The 19274-nt window shown below is 42.5% G+C and overlaps 3 protein-coding genes across 13 annotated transcripts in view; 1 reads left to right on the forward strand and 2 right to left on the reverse strand.

Annotated features, from left to right (window-relative positions):
* LOC126985445 (SH3 domain-binding glutamic acid-rich protein homolog) overlaps positions 1-12965 on the reverse strand; it is a 34188-nt gene extending 21223 nt beyond the window's left edge. For 4 of the 5 annotated variants that reach the window (XM_050840331.1, XM_050840326.1, XM_050840330.1 and 1 more), the window contains exon 1: positions 2704-2865. In XM_050840331.1, coding sequence (XP_050696288.1) covers positions 2704-2748 — 45 coding nt within the window. In that variant the 5' untranslated portion in view covers positions 2749-2865. Of the gene's footprint in view, positions 1-2703; positions 2866-12941 lie in introns of those variants that run through there. The other variant, XM_050840327.1, reaches the window with a different exon arrangement.
* Positions 5381-10139, forward strand: LOC126985440 (protein TRC8 homolog). Its single transcript, XM_050840312.1, has 3 exons — positions 5381-5612; positions 7244-7422; positions 7729-10139. Exons 1-3 carry the CDS (start codon positions 5494-5496, stop codon positions 9708-9710), a joined length of 2280 nt encoding a protein of 759 aa, XP_050696269.1. The 5' UTR covers positions 5381-5493; the 3' UTR covers positions 9711-10139.
* A 1915-nt stretch (positions 12966-14880) lies between the features above and the next one.
* The window catches only part of LOC126985442 (NAD kinase-like), a 110804-nt gene continuing 106410 nt past the window's right edge, over positions 14881-19274 (reverse strand). For all 7 annotated transcript variants that reach the window (XM_050840318.1, XM_050840321.1, XM_050840317.1 and 4 more), the window contains one exon: positions 14881-18938. The gene's annotated coding sequence lies outside the window, so the exon portion shown is untranslated. The remainder of the gene's footprint in view (positions 18939-19274) is intronic.

Below are 19274 nucleotides of genomic sequence, written 5' to 3' on the forward strand. Positions count from 1 at the left end.
ATTGTTCTATTGTTAAGGGCAGGTGATGGGAGACGGGGTGAAGGTAAGAGCTTTGTGACAGATTTTTATACTGAAACGAAGATATAATGGAGGGAAAGAGAGGAAGAGAAAGGGGAAAGCAAGAGGAACAAATAAGAGGAAGGAGGAACACATGAAAGGGAAGTAAGAAAGCAAATAAAAAAAGGCGAGGAGAAAGAGGAGAGAAGGATGAAGGGATACAGAGAGGAGGAAAGAAAGAGGCACATGCGTGAGGAAGGAGGAAGACATGAGAGGAAGGAAAGTAAGAAATAATGGTAATAATAATGAGAAGAGAAAGAAGAAAGGGAAGGTCATCAACAACCATAATTAATAGAAAAATGGAGATAAAAGTATGACATGTAGATGAAGGGGAATGGAGTACATATAAAAGAAAGTGAAAATAAACAAATGAAGAAGACAAACAAATTAGACAAAAATGAAAACGACAAACAAGATAGAGAATAGAGTTTTGTGACATTATTTTTTTACTGAAACGTAGACGGATGATGATAATAATAATAAGAAAATAAATAATGATAAGAAAAAGAAAAATGACATTAACAACCGCAATGATTAAGAAAATGTAGGAAAATTAGTAAATAATAGATTGACGTGATGTGAAATTAAATATAAAAATTAGAAAAAGGATAAATATAACAATAACTTGATATATGAGACAAGATATGATAGTGGTGTGGCAACAAAGAAATGCAACAATAAGAATATATACCAGTTGAAGAGAACAGATTGGAGAAAGGACACACACACACACACACACACACACACACACACACACACACACACTAAAAAAAAAAACACACAAAAAAACGATTACTGAGGTTTCATTTTGAGCTGTGGCCGCCACACACACACACACACACACACACACACACACACTAATTAACCTACATTTAGAGCAAGCATGTGCAGTTTGTTCTCTTTAATCTTTTTTTTTTCATAAGTAAGAGAAAACAGCCACAAAAAAATCACAAACTAACCCATAAACCAACTAAATAATAATAAACAAACACATGAAGGGTTAAAAACATACATACTTAAAGGCAAACACAAACATACACACTAACACACCAACACTCGTATCAAACACCCATGAGCAGCAATAATAATAATAATAATAATAATAATAATAATAATAATAATGATGCACGTGCAAGCAGAGGGGTCATCAACCTTCTATTTTTTCTCTTTATCACTTTTCCAACTGACTAATGACAATCCCGTCGCTTCCTCTTCCTCCTCTTTCTCCTCTTCCTTAAGGCAACGTGGAGGAGAAACCAAGAAGAAAGAGGAGATCGAAAGGAGAAAACAAGAGGAAGAGAAGGGGGAAAGGAAAGCATGGAGGAGAAAACAAGAGAGAGGAGGAGAAAGGAGGAAGCATAAGGAAGAGAAAGGGGGAAAGGAAAGCATGGAGGAGAAAACAAGAGAGAGGAGGAGAAAGGAGGAAGCAAAAGGAAGAGAAAGGGGGAAAGGAAAGCACGGAGGGAGAGAAAACGAGAGGAGAAAGGAGGAAGCAAGAGGAAGAGAAGCAAGAACAAATAAGAGGAAGGAGGAACACACAGGAAGAAAGAAAGAAAGCAAATAAAAAAGGGGGAGGAGGAAGAGGAGGAGAGAAGGATGGAGGGATAGAGAAAGGGAGGGAGGAACACACGGGAGCAAGGAAAGCAAATAAAAAAGGGGAGAAGGAAAAGGAGGTGAGAAGGGGAGGGGAGGGAAAGCAGGAGGTACAAATGAGAAGGGGAGGGATGTTTAGGAGGAAGGATAAATGGAGAGGAAGAAAGGGGATAAAGAGGGGGAGGAGAAGAGGAAATGGGAGAAGAGGGGGAGGGCAAAATATACAAATGAGAAGAGGAACGAGGATGAGTAAAAGGAGGAGGAGGAGGAGGAGGAAGGGAAAGGGTGGGAAGAAAAAAGGGAAGGGAAGAGACAGGATAACTGAGAAGGGATGGATAGGTTACATGAGGAAGGGAAAAACAGAGGAGGTGGAGGAGGAGGAGGAAGAGGAGGAGGAGGAGAAGGAAGAGGAGGAGGAGGAGGAGGGAAGAGCCAAGAGATCACATTGAAGAGGAAGGAGGAATAAGTACGAAGAAGGGAAGAAATTAAAGAAAAAAAAAGAATTTATACGAAGCTAAAAACACAAATAAATAAAAATATACACAAATTAAACCTAAAAAAATAAAACGAGCCGACAAAAAACACAGGAAGTCAATAAATGAATCAATAAAAAAAACATGGGAATAAAACGAAATAAAATAAACACAATAATAATAATACTATAGAGAGAACTTGTAAGCCTTCATACTTATCATTCCTATGTGTGTGTGTGTGTGTGTGTGTGTGTGTGTAGGGCGGGGCATACATGGAGGAGTGGTCAAGAGGAGGAGGAATGAGGATGTAAGAGAGAGAGAGAGAGAGAGAGAGAGAGAGAGAGAGAGAGAGAGAGAGAGAGAGAGAGAGAGAGAGAGAGCATGACAACCCTCCCATTATATCTCTTAAAACCCTAGAAGTGAGAAATGGACGGCAATCACATCTAAACTACCTATGAACTATCCTTCCCTCCCTTCCCTTCCCTTCCCTTCCTTCCCCACCCATTCCCATCACACCAAGCCGTCCTCCCCTTCCCAAGCCTCCTAAACCAACACTTAAACCTTATCCCCCATTACTCACCTCCTGACTGCAAGAGATCAACGACACATACACTTTTATCACCATTTTTGTGCTGTGGGTGGGGTAAAAAAAGGACAGAGAGCGGGGCGACACACCTCCCCTCACCACGGACGCTACTGGCAGACTGGCTGGCTATGCTCTTTGGGTTCAGAAATAAACACATTTGGCAGCGTCCATCGAGGGTTGATATAATGTGGAAATACTGGCATTCCTCTCATTCCTGGCGAGACTAAATAAACTCTTAACAAACACCAGTAACTCATCTATCATGGACGCTATTATTTCCCCTCTGGTAAATGTAGTAACTGTATAATCATGGTTCTTTCTCCCCCGTATTCAATTTCTCCCTTCACACACCGGCTGGATTTCACGCAGCCATGGATTAATGTATTTTTTCCCTTTTATATCCCAAATGTCAGCTGTGCATGGCAACCGGTAGCCTAAGAACACTATTTTGCTTCTATTTCTGCATATCATCTTTATTTATATCCCCGTCATGCATGAAATTACGGTCTTGGCTAACTGACCCAATATTCTTTAGTTAGCCTTTAAATCCCTGTCAGGAAGAGGAGGAGGAGGAGGAGGAAGAGGAGGAGGAAGAGGAGGTGGTGGTGTATGATTTTGACTGACTGGTATTAATTTATCATCCCTTTCTCTCTTTGTATGTTATTTTCAGCAACAGTTTGACATGCAGGAAAGGTCGAGAGAGAGAGAGAGAGAGAGAGAGAGAGAGAGAGAGAGAGAGAGAGAGAGAGAGAGTTAAGTTGACATATAAATAAATAATTGATTAAGTACAAGGTCTATATGCCATTAAATTAGCTGCTTACACATATACATAATCTGCCATTTAACTGAGAGAGAGAGAGAGAGAGAGAGAGAGAGAGAGAGAGAGAGAGAGAGAGAGAGAGAGAGAGGAAACAGTCTGATATTAAAACACCAGCGCCAATAAAAACAATAATATAAAAAGTAAGTCCCCCTCAACACGTACACACCTCCCATTTTCTCTCACAGCTCAAGGGAAAAAAAATAAACAAAAAGGTCACACTAATTGCCTTCACGTCAACCTTTGTATACCTTTACCTGCAGAATTTCGCAAACTGACGTAGCCTTGAGCTACTGGCCTGCCTGTTTGCTCTTTCTGGCACTTTCATTGTCTGCCTGAACTCATTTAAATCTGTCTCTGCCTTCTGCTTTATAGGAACACAATTTAGATTAAGTCACCGTAAAGAGCTAGACGAGCGGAAACGGAAAGGAAGTCGAGATAAGTAAAAAACGAGACATGTGAACGCTATACAGACAACACAAAACCGAGGGAGGAGTAAAAAATAACCAATGTTCTCGTTCAACCATAACCTCAAACACTTATGAATGGAAGGAAAAGAGAATTATATAGGAGGAAAAGAGAAATATTAATTGGGAGAATGAGGAGAAGGATGAAGAGAGGAAAGGGAGAATAGGATATATGGATGGTGAGGAGAATTAAAGGTGAGATGATGATGATGAGAGGCTATATAAAAAAACACTTTCTAATACATGATAAACTCTAAGGCAATGAATGGAATGTTTTATAGACAACACGTACAAATAGATGAGTAAAAAAATCAATGTTCTTGCTCATCCATAACCTCAAACACTTTCTAAAACATGACAAACTCTAAATCAATGAATGGAACGTTTTATAGACAACACAAGAAGATGAGGGGGTAAAAAAAATCAATGTTCTTGCCCATCCATAACCTCAAACATTTTCTAAAACATGACAAACTCTAAATCAATGAATGGAACGTTTTATAGACAACACAAGAAGATGAGGGGGTAAAAAAAATCAATGTTCTTGCTCATCCATAACCTCAAACACTTTCTAAAACATGACAAACTCTAAATCAATGAATGGAACGTTTTATAGACAACACAAGAAGATGAGGGGGTAAAAAAAATCAATGTTCTTGCTTCTCCATAACCTCAAACACTTTTTAACACATAAGAAAGACACAAAACCATTATAAAACACCCTATAGTTAGCCCACCATTTCCATATATCGGCTTTACAAACGTAGGGATAACACAATATATGTTCCAGCTGCAATATGACCTCAGACACCTTCCTAACTATAAGAAAACACACCAAAACAATAATAAAACACCATAATTTGATCGCCATTTCCATACGTCTACAATATGAGGGATTTACGGATTATGAAGGGATACCAAAAAATGACGTTCCTGCACGACTATAACTTTTTTTTTTTTTGTATTTCGTTGGAGATATACCCCAATGGAGGAAGGCGGCCTCAAAACACATCCCAAAACATAAGAAAACACCCAAAACAACATGAAAACAACTTAAATATCCCTAAAAGTCTACAATATGAGGGATATACATATTATGAGGGAACACCATATAATCTCTGTTCCCACTGCACTGTCCCCTCAAAACACGTCCTAAACCATTGAAAAACACCAAAAACAACTTAAAACCACCATAATCAACCCAAAATAACCTAAAATAATATCGAGGGATTTTCAGGTTGAAGGGAACACCAAAAAATCTCTGTTCCCACTGCACTTTCCCCTCCAACCACTTCATAAACCATAAGAAAACCTTAAAAACAACATAAAACCACCCAAATCACCCCAAAATCACTGAAATAAGAGGGATTTAAAGGCCCGGCGGTGACGTCACTCCAAGGTGTAAACAAACAAGAGAGTAGAAACAAGGCGGCCTGCAGAGTGCCTCCTTCTGCTTCCCTTGGCTCTCCTTCCCCCTGTGGCTCCCTGGCCCTCCCAACCATGAATCTCCCGGCTCAGGCACTCAGCATCCTCGACACTGCTCTCAGGGTACCGCCTCTCTTCATAATGGACGAGATTCTAAAGTGCTGTTTCGGGTTCTCCAACAACATCCATGCCAGGTGAGTTACTTTTACCTGTCCTTTTGTGTCCCCCTGTGTCCCCCCCGTGTCCCCAGTGGTCCCCCCGTGTTGCCCTGTGTACCTGTGGGTTGTCTGTCATCTTACGGGGTTATGTGTTGTGTATTTGTGGTGTTGTTGAGGTTAAGGATTCAAGGTTAATTGCTACGTGGTTGTCAGCCGGAAATAAAAATGTCTGGGGTGGTTGAAATGTTAACTAGGTGCTTTATCTACCTGGATTTCATGGTTTAAGGTGTGTGGTGTGTTGTGGTTGATGAGGAATAGTTAGTGATGGAGTTTGGTTGATATGTTCACATTTATTCAGTGTTTTTTGTTGCATTCGGTCAGAAACATTATAATTATCAGGTTAACTAGCTGCTTGGTCTACCTGGATTTGCTATATTTAGGTGTGTGGTGTGTTGTGGTTGATAAGGAATGGTTGGTGGTGGAGTTTGGTTGATATATTACCATTTTTTGAGTGTTTTGTTGTAATAGATTGTAATAGATCAGTAACATTATAATTATCAGGTTAACTAGGTGCTTTATCTACCTGGATTTGTTGCATTTAGGTGTGTGGTGTGTTGTGGTTGACAATGAGTGGGTGGTGGTGGAGTTTGGTTGATATATTACCAGTTTTTATTTGTTTTTGTAGTATTAGGACAGAAACACTAATATCACTCATGGCCTTGTTATCTTCAGCTTGAGGGTAGGTCAGAAGAGTGAATGTTTAAGGGGAACAGGGACTAAAATCTGCTGCCTCCATTGCTCAAGGTCAAAGAGTGGCTTTTGGTGTGAAAATGAAAAGGTAGCAACATATCAAGGTCATTAGTATTAGGTTGTAGGGTGTTTATTGGGAGTAAGTAAAAGTGAATCTAACCTGAAATACTGTCATCTTAGCTCTGTTACATTCCTGTAGAGTATATATCTTGAGTTTCAAGTATAAAGAGAGCATGATTATGAAAACCTGCTTCACACTCGTAAAAACAGGAACAAAAGAGTGTGCAGGATGTCGTTTTCATGCAAGCACACCCAGCTGCCTGTTGGGCCACTCCTTGATCACAGGTATACATACACACACAAACAGCTGTCTCTCTACCCTTGCTATTACATAATTCAAGTACCAGATAGTTTGAGGAAAGGGGAAACTGCTTAAGAAGTAAGCAGAGCATAATCCTGCATTTCCATCATTTTAGGTGTGTGCAAGCATACTTGCATTTGTAAAAATAAATAAAAAAAGTAATTAAATGGCATATTCTAAATAATCCATATTACCCACCTTATTAGCCTATTTTTTTTTTTAAATGGCTGGTAGCGTTCATTTAGTCTGGGATTTTATGAAAAATGGGTCAGGCAAATTCTTGAAAACTACAAATTTTTTGAGTTTTCAAATAATGTTTTCCAGGATTGTATAAGTTAAGGGGAAACGTGTGTGCACACACATGCAAGCAGGCTCACAAAAATAATGGAACTGCAAAATACCAATTATATCATTATTTTTTTATTTTCATCTCTATACTCCTAAGACACAAATCAAGTAAACTAACACTACGGCACTTCCTGTACTGATGATAAAGCCACAAGTCAACACACACACGCAAAAAGCTAAGACGAACCCCCATTACTCTTCTTCCCAGGTATTCCAATTTCTTCAGTGATGAGAATCCATTTCTAAACGACGAGGGGTTTGGGCACCTGCAGAGTGAGGAGCTGAGGCACTGGCCGGCGGACAATGACACCACCGTGGAGATGGAGGACTACCCGGTGCTCTCCACCATAGCCCTCACCCTCGCCAAAATACTTATGTTCATATTAGGTGAGCTTGGCCTTCTCTGCGGCGCTGGACATGCCACAGGGGCAATTTTGGGTTTATGAATTTACTTATCCATAACCCTGTGGTCATTTTTGTTTGTATTTGTCTCCGTAACCACTGGGATACATCCACACCATTCTGAAAAATGACAGAGGAGACAAGAACATGATCTCTCATCCTACATGCTCTTACAAAAAATACAATTTTGCCAATAGTACTTGTTGGGAATTTATGGCATCCACAGGGGTTGATGGCGAAGCAAGTTACAGTTACGCGACAACATGTTTATTTTGTTGTGTTGCCTTGCAGTGTACTTATTGTCAACGGTGGCTTTCCTGCTGAGCTCCCAGAGGCTGATGCAGGTGTACCTGGTGGTGGGGAGTCTGGTGGTGGTGGTGGTGGGCTACCAGCTCAATGTGGCCACTCTGCTCTTCCTGGCTGCACCCCCCCAGTCTGACCACCCAGCCCTCCTCTACAGCCTCCTCTCCCTCAACACCACGGCAATCTGGGGCAGCGGGACCACCGTCTCAGCGCTGGGGGCCAACTATCTGTGTCAGGGCGGGCTGGGCTACCTGTTCACCGTGCTGCACGCTGGGCCGGCCCACCCCCTGCTGCACCGCCTCCTCGTTTTGTCCTTCCTCTCCCCGAGCCTATCCGTGCTGCTGCCACTGCCCGAGGCCGTGTTGTCCGCCGTGCCACTGTTCGCTGCACTGCTGCCGCTGGCTGTGGTGAAGTATGTCGTGGCCAGCAACCTGCTTCGCGGCTCCCAGGTGGTGATGGGCGGCTACCAGTACGCCCGTAACGTCATGAGGGAGTTTGGGCTGCACTCACTGCTGGAGAGTGAGTGGGTGAGACTCAACGTCCCCAATGTCCTGCGCACCTTCTGGCTGGTGCGGGCGGCCAACCACGTGGTGCTGCTGCTGGGGGAGTTTATGTACGCCCGCGGGGAGCAGCAGACCCTGTGGGACCTGGATGTGGGGGCGCTGTACGTTATCTTCAAGGCCGTGATGACGCAGGGCTGTGAGACAGCTGTGGCGCTGCTCGGCATGACCAGTATCGTGTCATACGTCAGCCACTACGTGGGCGTGGCCTTCCAGATGGTGCTGCTGACGGTGGAGGATGACGACAGAAGCATGGGCACCGTCTGTGCCATCCTTTTCTTCATCCTGGCTGAACAGAGCGGCCTCACCGTCATGGAGGGAGAGAAGCGCTTTGTCAGACTTTGTCGTAACTTCTGTCTCATCTTCACTGCGATGCTGCACTTCATCCACAACATGGTGAACCCGGTGCTCATGTCCCTCAGCGCCTCCAGAAACCCTGCACTCTACCGCCACGCCCGCGCCCTGCTAGTCTGCTCCCTGCTGGTGCTGCTGCCGGCAGTGCTGCTCTATGTGCTCTGGTCCTTCTACCCACTGTCCACTTGGCTGCTGGCCGTGTCTGCCTTCTCCGTGCAGGTGGTGGTCAAGACGCTGGTGTCGGTGCTCATCTACGGCCTCTTCCTGGTGGACGCCTACCGCGCTGCCTTCTGGGAGCGCCTCGATGACTACGTCTACTACATCCGCGCCTTTGGGAACAGCGTGGAGTTTGTGTTTGGCATCCTCCTCTTCTTTAACGGAGCGTGGATCTACTTGTTTGAGTCCGGAGGATCAATCCGCGCCTTTATGATGTGCATCCACGCCTACTTCAACATCTGGTGCGAGGCGAGGAACGGTTGGACAGTGTTCATGAAGCGCCGCACCGCCGTCAACAAGATCAACTCCCTCCCCGAGGCCTCCGAGGCACAGCTCCTCAAGCATGATGACGTGTGTGCCATCTGCTTCCAGGCCCTGCACAGCGCACGCATCACCCGCTGCAACCACTACTTCCACAGCGTCTGTCTACGCAAGTGGCTGTATGTGCAGGACTCCTGTCCACTGTGCCACGAAACCTTGTACAAGGTGGAGGTGCCAGAGGAGCAGCAGGGTGGCCAGGCTGGGGGAACTGAAGCCATCTGGGACATAGTTGCTGAGGAGGGGACCCCAGACCCACCCGTAGATCATGGAGGAGAGGCTGACTCACCAGTCTGGGATCAGCAGGACATTGACCTCATCCTGGGGGAGAACATGGGTGGGGGGCAGGTGGTGGTGGACCAGGAGGTGGGAGAGGTTGTGCTGCAGCCCCCCCAGCAGCCCACTCTCCCCACTGCCTCCCAGGAGGGATTGGACAGCGACACAACACACGAAAACAATCAAGTATTCAACCTCAGACTCCGCAGAGGACACATAATAGACCAGGATATAGGTCAGCAGTAGTTAGGGGCATCACTGTGTTCTCTCTCTCTCTCTCATCTTGCTGTGTAATTACGATGTATGCCGAGAGCAATACATTCGTCCAAGTTCTAAGTAGGCACAACTCCACTGCATGTTCACCAGATACTGTGTATACTGCTGATAACATTGTGTTGACAAGAATGCTTGAGCCTTGTACGTATGTATGTATGTATGTATGTATGTATGTATGTATGATATATTGAAGGTGGGGTAACTGTACTTGCGACACTGTGTCAGACATAGCCTGCCTTATACCAAAAATGGTTTTCATTTTAAACTTGTGATATAATTTTAGCATCATTAGTTTAAATTAAATTTTCATAAGGTCACTAAACATTTATTTGTATATAATAAGGAACCTGTAATATTTCTTGCTATGATGACATTTCCTTGCTAAAATCAAAATTATTTTCTGTGGCTTTTTTTCACCATATGATTGCTATATAAATAATGAATGGCTTATAAATTGTACAAATAATGTCTATTTAATGCCAACTTTGTATCAAGTACATGCACACATGTGTGTACTTTCAATGTTTAGGCTTCAAATGCAGTTTTTGTATTGCATCAAAATTGAAAACTTAGAATCCTGTGAAATTCAGCCAACAAGGGTGGACACACACACACAACTCTTGTACAGTTTACTTTTCCCTGTCACTCTGCCAGACAGTTATTACTATGTTGTACCTCATTATTATGTGTGCTCAAGTGTAAGTCAGGGTGTAGTGTGGGAGCGCTTCTCACCAGAGTGTGCACAGAGCCTGGTGAGGGCGGACTGGGATGAGGGCAGGCAGTGCTTAGTGCTTGGTGACAGAGATATGGTGAGTCTTGGTTCTATGATGCCTCGCTTCCCCTTCAAGCTCTGTGCATTATGCATTTCAAAAGATATGCATGCTGTTACCTCAAGACAGTGAAAATTGGATGTATTCTGAAATTCCTTCATTCTTCTGAAGAAGCACTTTGTTTCTTCCCCCTTTTTTCACTTATTCTGATGCCGGTGATTCAAACTTTTAAAGAAAAAAAATATGTAAATAAATGTATCAGTTTGAGCGACATGAACATGACAAACCAATTTTATAAAGGTCTTGAGTGTGACTTCCCTTCACCATTACTGGCTGACATGAGTGCAAGGGAAGGTGCGGAGTGACGGGGGCAACCGGTGGGGAACGGTTGGTTGTGCGGCAAAACGTTCACTCTTGTTAGACTAAAATATAGAGTGCGGTCATTTATCATTGAGCTTTATTTGCTACATTCGCTCTGAGAATGAGAAATAGAATGCCTGTGTACAAAATTCACTATAAATATTCAAAAGCAAAAGTACTATTACTAAAAATTAATAAAATAAAATATACCCTTCCAAAAATGTATGGAATAACCTCCTTATTATTTTAAGCTACAAAACTGAAAAAATAAAGACATGATAAAAGGAACGTTAAAAAAATATGTATCAGTCTATGCGTACAAGTTATCATTACTTACACAATAAAGTTATGTGATGCTGTGGCTAACTGTTAGACAAGCCCCCCTAACTATGGGGTGCAAAAGTCACCTAGGCCCCTTCAATCTCAAATCATAAAGTCCAGAAAGTAAACAGCATGGGGGGACTCATCAACCACCTTTGTGACTACCCCTCCACACACACATTCACCTCTACAAGGCTTTTATAAGACCTCACCAAGAATGTGCAGTTCAGCCAAAGTCAACATCCCTGAAGAAGAACACTACAGTCTAATGACCTTCAAAACCTTAAATGACTATGAGCAACCAGCACCTATTTTTGAAGTCAATATAATAAGCTTAAGACTGCTTATATTAATGCACCCATACCTCACTTCCGACCTTATGATAAACTCGGATCATCTCTTCTATTAACCTCTCAGTCTCGGACAACCATAGGAAGGAGTGTACTAGTAATGATTGAAATAAATGTGAATAAAACCAATACATGCCACATGGTAATGGGCACAAACCATATAACAACCAGTGCAGTAAAGGCACTAGGAAACACTTAAGAGCAGTCAACCCACTCAACAATCTGCTGAGATCTGTAGTTGAGGTCACATCGGTAAATAATTTCAAACATCAATTCATTACTCTGATTATGTGGGTATATGACAGAGAGGGGAAAATATATGGAGAGGGAAATGCACTGAGGGGAATATGTCCATGGAGAAAATGTAGGGGAGGGGAGGGGATGAATGTACAGGGGGGAATATGACCAGAGGGGAATATGTCCAGGGAGAATTTACTGGGTGAGGGAAAATGTCTAGGGGGAACTTAATTGTAGGGGGAAGGTCCAAGGGGATATTATGACCGGCCACCTCTTTGGCTTCCTATGCAATGGACTTGAGGTCAGGGGTTACCAACACTCCCATGGGCTAATATGGGACTAATCACCATATTCCACTTCCCATGTCTTTCGTGCCAGGAGGTTTCCCATGAGGTGCTGGTGGCCGGGGGTCGTGAATAAGCTTCTGGATAAGATTGGTTTTATTAACGCGGTGATATCTCGCCTCCTAATTATACCGTTTACCATTGATGAGGTTTCAGACCCTGCTCCGCCGCTGATGCAGCACTCTACAAGGGCCATCAACAATTTCAACATTAGCCTCAATAATAGTCTTCGATGCACTTATTCTCAAACATCGTAGTGAGTGAGTGAGTGTCTTAATTTCTTTTACGAATAATATCACATATAACAATTAGTTCAGTGTTCATGTCTACTATTTCCATTATAGTATCACGATTAAATATTCAACAATTATTTCCAGCACACTGAACATTCATCACACACAATTTATCTTTGAGTACAGACACTATTTAATAGCCATGATCGGTCATGTTACGAATTCTCTCAATTTCAGTCTGGAGAACTACACAACACTGGTCATTCGCTGAGTGGTTGATTTCAGGCTTCCATTCAACTTATTCAACTGCTCTTCTGTTGTATATGTGTTCTATTAACCTCAAAACCTCCTGGATATCAAGAGTGGAGTGTAGAGATGCAAAGGACAATGGAAGAGTGTAGTGATGTTAAGGAAAAGGAGTGTAGAAATGTAAACGAAAAAGGAAGGAGTGTTGAGAGTAAAGGAAAATTAAAGAGTAAATACATGCAAAGGAAAAAGAAAGTAAAGGTAAAGGAGAGCGTGTAGAGATGAAAAGGAGAAAAGAGTGGAGTAAAAGATTGTTCCAAGCTCCCTCACTCTCCCTTACCTGAATCACTTTAGTTTTGGGAGGTGCAAAGTAGGACCAGCAGCAGCAGCAGCCTTCTGTGATCTTGCTTGTGGAGACTCTTACTCATGGTCTGTAGCCTTGAGGTGACGGGAAGGGACTTGTATTTGGCAGCTTATCAAATCGATGTGTGTGTATGGCAGCAGGGTCTTATTTGTCTCTTGAAATATGGGTACTTTGAATTCATCTCGCTTCCTGTTTCGACTGTGTACGATAGAACACTGCACATTCCGTCAGGTGTTAAAGACATACCGTGGAATACATCACGGAGAATTATTACTGCACGCTAGCACAGAGGACAGTCAGCGTGTGTTCCCTGCGTCCCACTCCCCACATGTTCAGTGTACTGTTCAGTGTTCTGGCAGGTGTGGCGCCGATCAGCTGACGCAGGGTGTGTGAAACAAGTGCAAGCTGTTTACGATGGAACACTTTACATTGTCAAGTTTTCTGGCAATACCGTGGTGCACAACGCGCAGAATTATTACACAATACACATTAGTGAACCGCAGCCAAGGTGTGTTCCGAGGCCCCGATTTCCGCGGAGATCAGCTGTGTGCGCTGATGCAAGGCGTTTGCGATTTCGACTGTGTTACTTACACGAGAACACTAGACACCCTGTCAAGGGTTCAAGACATACCGTGGGATACATCGCACAGAATTATCAACACTAAGGCAGCCAAGGTGTGTTCCCGCTGGGCCCCGCACCACGTGTTGACACTTGACAGTTGACCGTTGACGACAGGCTGCAGCTGACGCGCATGTCAGCTGATGCATGCAGCGAGGAGCCTGCCGAGTTAATGCTTTACCTTTACTAATTAACCTTTATCCTTGGTGCTCGTGTTCCTCGGCGCCTCCAGGGAGCGCTGCCCCCTGCCTGGTGCTGGTGCCGGCCAGAACCAGCTGCTGCACGCAGTGCACGGCTCGGCCCTCATTGTGGCTGATGTGCACTGTGCGGGTGGGCTGCACGGCAGTGTTGGTGAGCACGCTGGCCAGGGCGACTTTTATCACCCGTGTTGAATGGAACTCCTAGGTCACTCCTGCACAGTCGTGTTGCCACAGCTGTGGCCCGACAGGTGCACGCCACGACACACACACGATGCCACACGCGTCAACCATGGCAGAGCCAGTCAGGGGCACGTCCTGGCTGCCACATCTGACTTCATAATTATATAGTTGACAGTCTCAGCTGTATTTCATTTTATATCTGTATCTGCTGAAGGTAATTACCTTCACCAGGCAACAGGCAATGCCTGGTAGCCTACTGTCATAAACTTTTTGATTTTTATATAATTAGTTTTTTTTCCTTTATTTTTCATCTTTACTCATGTAAATTATTAATTATGTAATAGTGGGTAAACTGCACGTATAATTTAATCTTTTTAGATTCAGAAAGACTGCTCCATTCATGCCTTGATTTGAAACATTTGGTATATTTTCAAGAGCAGAAATTTGTACCTGCCAGTTGGCAATAGCACAGTTAAATTTACCAAGTATTGCTACTTCATCAGCTAATGGTGTTCTATATATGACAAGTGAGCTGATGTGTATTTGGATCCACAAGGTAAAAGTAAAATTTCCTCTCTACTTATTGGAAACTATGTAATATTAATAATGGAAATAGTGATGCACCTGCTGGCCTAGACTATCCTACATGTAGCTACTGTTAGCCATCATGACACTCTTGTAATACTCTAATAACTGTCTCGGGGCTCCAACATAACCTCACACAACCATTCTCGAAGGACAGGCCAGTGAACACTTTATTTGGCAAAAACAAACTAGGAACAAAAAAAAATGCATGAATATTTTTGTGTGAATGATGCATCCATCAAACATATAAATTACCAATATTCTCTAGACTGAATATTGTTATCTGTTAATTAAGGGTTTGAAGGTTAGGTGGGTAATGAAACCAGAGGAGGTAATAATAACTTCATCTTTAATAAATAAGTGACCTCAGACCCATCAGCTTGGCTACACACGGACTCACTGACCTCGCCTTATGTACTATATTGCTTAAATAGACAAACAACCATTCTCATTCAGCATTCACAAGCTTAGGATGTGGAATGTCTGAGCAGAGTTTTCGGCCATCTGCTTTATCTTACATTACAGCTGTCCACCTCTTTTGTTCCCTCTCCTTTTGTTTGTCCGGCACTCGTTTAATTGTGTCGAGCTGTCATTCTTGAGTATTGCAGTTTTCTTGTCAACTAGTCAGTCTGCTTTTACATTTCTTTCCATCCTATAGTTCCGTCAAATGTCTAGTCTGTTATTGTCTTTCGTTCATGTTATTCAAAGGCTGTTAAAATGTTATCATTATTGTCTGTTTGATGTGTCCTTTCTATTTGTGTCTGTTTAATAGCTAATCACTCTTTAATGTCTAGTTGTCTTCTGTTACTGTCTGTTCCTCTTTACCTTTCTTATACTTTTTATCAACTCTTCTTCTGTCCTGTTGCCCAAGTCTTCCCTTCCATTTCATCCTTCACATCTCTGTTGTCTCCCCATGTTTCCTCCCATCACTGTGTCACATCTTTACTCTGTCTTCCATCATTGTCTGTGTCACATCTTCGTACTTGTCGAGGGTCCTGTTCAGCCTCATCCTGGTCCTCCGTGCCAACCCCCCAGACTCAGTGCCAGGTGCCAACACACAACAATGATGACCCACTAATTGGCTGAACGGGTGTCATGTGCAGGGGAAATTACAGTTAACTTTATAGAAAAAAATCTAATGAATTACATTCACATAAATATACATATAAGTTTCTCTTCCTTTTTCTCTGCATTTTCTTGCTGTTCTTGGTTTTCTCTCTCCCACGGCTGTCTCCTCTGTGTCACCTCTTCTCTTAGTAATCTACAGCTTTACCAAAATCTTCACTGCTGTCTTGTTTTAGTTTTTCTTAAATGTTCATAAAATCCCCGTACATTTAGGATAAATTTGCTTGTTTTATAAATTCAATCATAAATTTTTGGAAAAAAACATAACAGCATTTTATATATTTTAGTAATTTCTCTTTATATAGTAAATGATACATAAATAAATAACTAATTATTTTAAAATCTTCATTACCAGGCTAATTTCTACATCTACATACCAATAATACTCAAAACTATCATAAGGAGAAGTAAGAAAATCATACAGTACAGGACAAAGTAACAGGCTAACTACCTTTTTAAAGAGTTTCTTCAGTAAAAAATTTTATTCAGTATAAAAATAGGGCTAGCTCTGTGTGCTACACCTGAGCGCCAGCCAACAGCTTGCTCAGCTATCACCGAAAACTGGAAGTCAACGGAGTTTGTGTGGTGGAAGGTTTGTGGTCCCCGAGGCGGCCACACACACCCGGGATGCTCAGACAAGAGGTGCCGCACCAAGGAAAGATGTGCACACGGAAAGTGAAAAAGAACAGAGCTAAAACATTCATAAATCTTAAGTTTGAGACATGGTGCTGCATCAAGAATATACACTCTGAGTGAAAAGAAAAAGTTTGTGTATGAATCTGAATACAGAGCTGCATTGGGAAGAAATACACACTGAGTGTAAAGTGGAGTATACGGGTCTGATGAGTCAGAGATATGTTGCTGCATCGTGAGGAAAAGCACACCAGGTGAAAGGCTGAAATGTGCATAAATCTTAAGTCTGAGATTTGGTCCCAAGAACAGGGTATACGTATATGTGTTGTATTCTGCCGCGAGGCTGTGAAGTGAGGCAAGAAGACAGACACCTGCTCCACATAGCCAGGCGATGCCATGGTGGGCTGAGGCAGAGGTGGTGGTGGTGGTGATGGTGGTGGCAGTGAGGCATCACCACTAACACCAACACCACCACTGAGGTACTAATAATATTTGTCTGGACAGCTTTTCTGCATTAATCTGAAATTAATTTAGACCAGAACATTTTCACTTTAATATTTCATCATGAGCAGTGTTTCCAGGTTAACACAGAACACCTTTTTCTCTGGCTGAAAATTACAACAGCAGCAACATAGAAACACTGAGTGGCAGCGCACGCGCCAGCACTGCATCATAACCTTCACCCCGGCACGAGGGGCAACAACGGCACAGAACACACGTCAGCTCCCAAGAGTCTGCTGCTGCTAAGACAATAGAGCACCGGCCAGAACCCTTGTGCTGCATGTCATGTTTGCTTGCCTCACCAGCACACACACACACACACACACACACACACACACACACACACACACACACACACACACACACACATCCTGGAAGCCAGCATGAGAGCCTCCTTTGGGCCCACCCCGGCCTGCCAGGCCACTCGGCCAACATTCACTCATCAACACAATTACTCACTTTTCTAGTTCCTCAAATAAAGATTATTACAATAAAACTTTTGATTTAGTGGCATCTCATTTTAGCAGAAGGCTTTTTTTGCATTATTTCACACTCACTGTGGTGAGACTGTCCACTAAATCTGTGAGTACAAGTGAACAACACAAAGCACCGCCAGGACTGAGCATTAAATTTTGTGGAATATTCTAATAAATTTGCCAAAAAATACGGAAATTCAATGTGATGGGTATTTTAATTTAGTGGAAGGGGATGGTTAAAAATTAGTTCACTTTATCAAGAGTTTACTGCACATGGAGCTCTCATAACCTTCATTAAAACCAATTTTTAACGAATCACTCATCTTAAGTCCTATACTCCATATATATATATATATATATATATATATATATATATATATATATATATATATATATATATATATATATATATATATGTATATATATATATATATATATATATATATATATAAAATTTAATACTGGTCTTTTTTGTTCAATCCAGTAACATATATTTTAGCACAAATAGCTTTGACCAATTTAAGTGGCCACATTTCATATAGTCTTCCTCCCTTTAAAAGTTTCCTTCAGTGAATATATATATTCGGCCTCAAATAACTGAGGATATAATAAAGTAATCAAGTCAAAATGTGGACTAAAAATTCTATATACACGATGCAGGTATATATGAAATATTCTTAAAAATATATAAATGTATACAATGATATGATAACCGGCAACAAACAAACAATTATTGAGGATCTAACCCTCCGAGGCAGCCTTCCCGAGGCTGGCGCAGGAGGCCTGAGGGGCAGTGCACGGCAGCGGCGGCCCTCCTGCTGCCCCTGAGGATGGCTGAAACATGCCTCAGCCCGTACTAACAACTGCTGCTGCTGCTTTTTTTTCAAACACTATCTACTTTTGCAACTACTGCTACCACTACAAGTTCTACTACCTCCACCTGAACCATTCTACCACCACCATTACTGCTTCTGCTCTACCCACTTTAGTTACTGCACCCACACCATCGCTGCCTTGCATGACATGCTTCCATCAGTGAGGCAATCCTGTCAACACTTTCCTGCCTCACCCTTCATCATCATATCACAGAAATAAGGTTGTGAAGGACCATCAGCTAAGTATAACTTTTCCAGAGGCATAATTAACCTCATTCCTCTGACAAACACAATCACAAACCACCTGCTAATCTCCTCACCCCACAACACACCACAGCACAATAATCTACCTCTGAGTGAGAAACGCAGCTACAAACAAACATTTGAGACACACAAGGTGGTGGTCAGGGCTGGGGACAGTTAGTTGTGCGTGGTGACGAGTGGTGTGTGTGTGTTTGTGTGTGTATAGTAGCATGAACACACACTCACTAACTGGACCATCATTTCAAATCATGTCTCTAAGCAGCATTGGTCTCCCTGGTCCACCACTGTTGAGGCTGTGCTTGTGTTGAGGTCTGGTAAGCCCCTTTATTCACTGTGATATGTGTGTGTGTGTGTATGTGTGTGTGTAGTGATGGGGCTAAGTGCACACAAGGGAAGGGGCCAGCTTGAAGGAATGCTCATCCTTGCCTCTGAGCACTGCTGGCACCTTGTGGATCTTGATTACAAGCTCGCTGAGAATGCAAAGTACGGCTCACTTCATCTCATTCTCAGTTAACCTGAAGAGAAAAATGAAAATGTTGTAAGGCTAACACAAAACTTCACAATTCTTTAGACTTTTTTCCCTAGTCACTTCTGTCTACACTACTTCACTTATTAAAAACTTAACCCAGTCGCTGCAGGGATCATGTTTCTTAAAGGCCCCTCTAAGCAAGAAAAATGAGAAAAATTCATCACTCACACAAACCACTTCATAATATATATCAATGCATTTGTGATCAGTTTATGCATCATCTATTTTGGGGGGGGTTATATTATGGCAAAAATTTGGTCTATCGCTGATACACGGTAAAGCCACAAATTTGGCCCGTCGCTGCTACTGGGTTAAGGAGCAT

This window comes from Eriocheir sinensis, chromosome 59 (assembly GCF_024679095.1).
Source record: "Eriocheir sinensis breed Jianghai 21 chromosome 59, ASM2467909v1, whole genome shotgun sequence".
Classification (NCBI taxonomy): Eukaryota; Metazoa; Arthropoda; class Malacostraca; order Decapoda; family Varunidae; genus Eriocheir; species Eriocheir sinensis.

Coding starts and splice junctions, on each gene's coding strand:
- LOC126985440 (XM_050840312.1), top strand. CDS start 5,494: ATGAATCTCCCGGCTCAGGCACTCAGCATCCTCGACACTGCTCTCAGG. Junction 5,613..7,243: donor TCCAACAACATCCATGCCAG/GTGAGTTACTTT, acceptor TCTTCTTCCCAG/GTATTCCAATTTCTTCAGTG. Junction 7,423..7,728: donor AATACTTATGTTCATATTAG/GTGAGCTTGGCC, acceptor GTTGCCTTGCAG/TGTACTTATTGTCAACGGTG.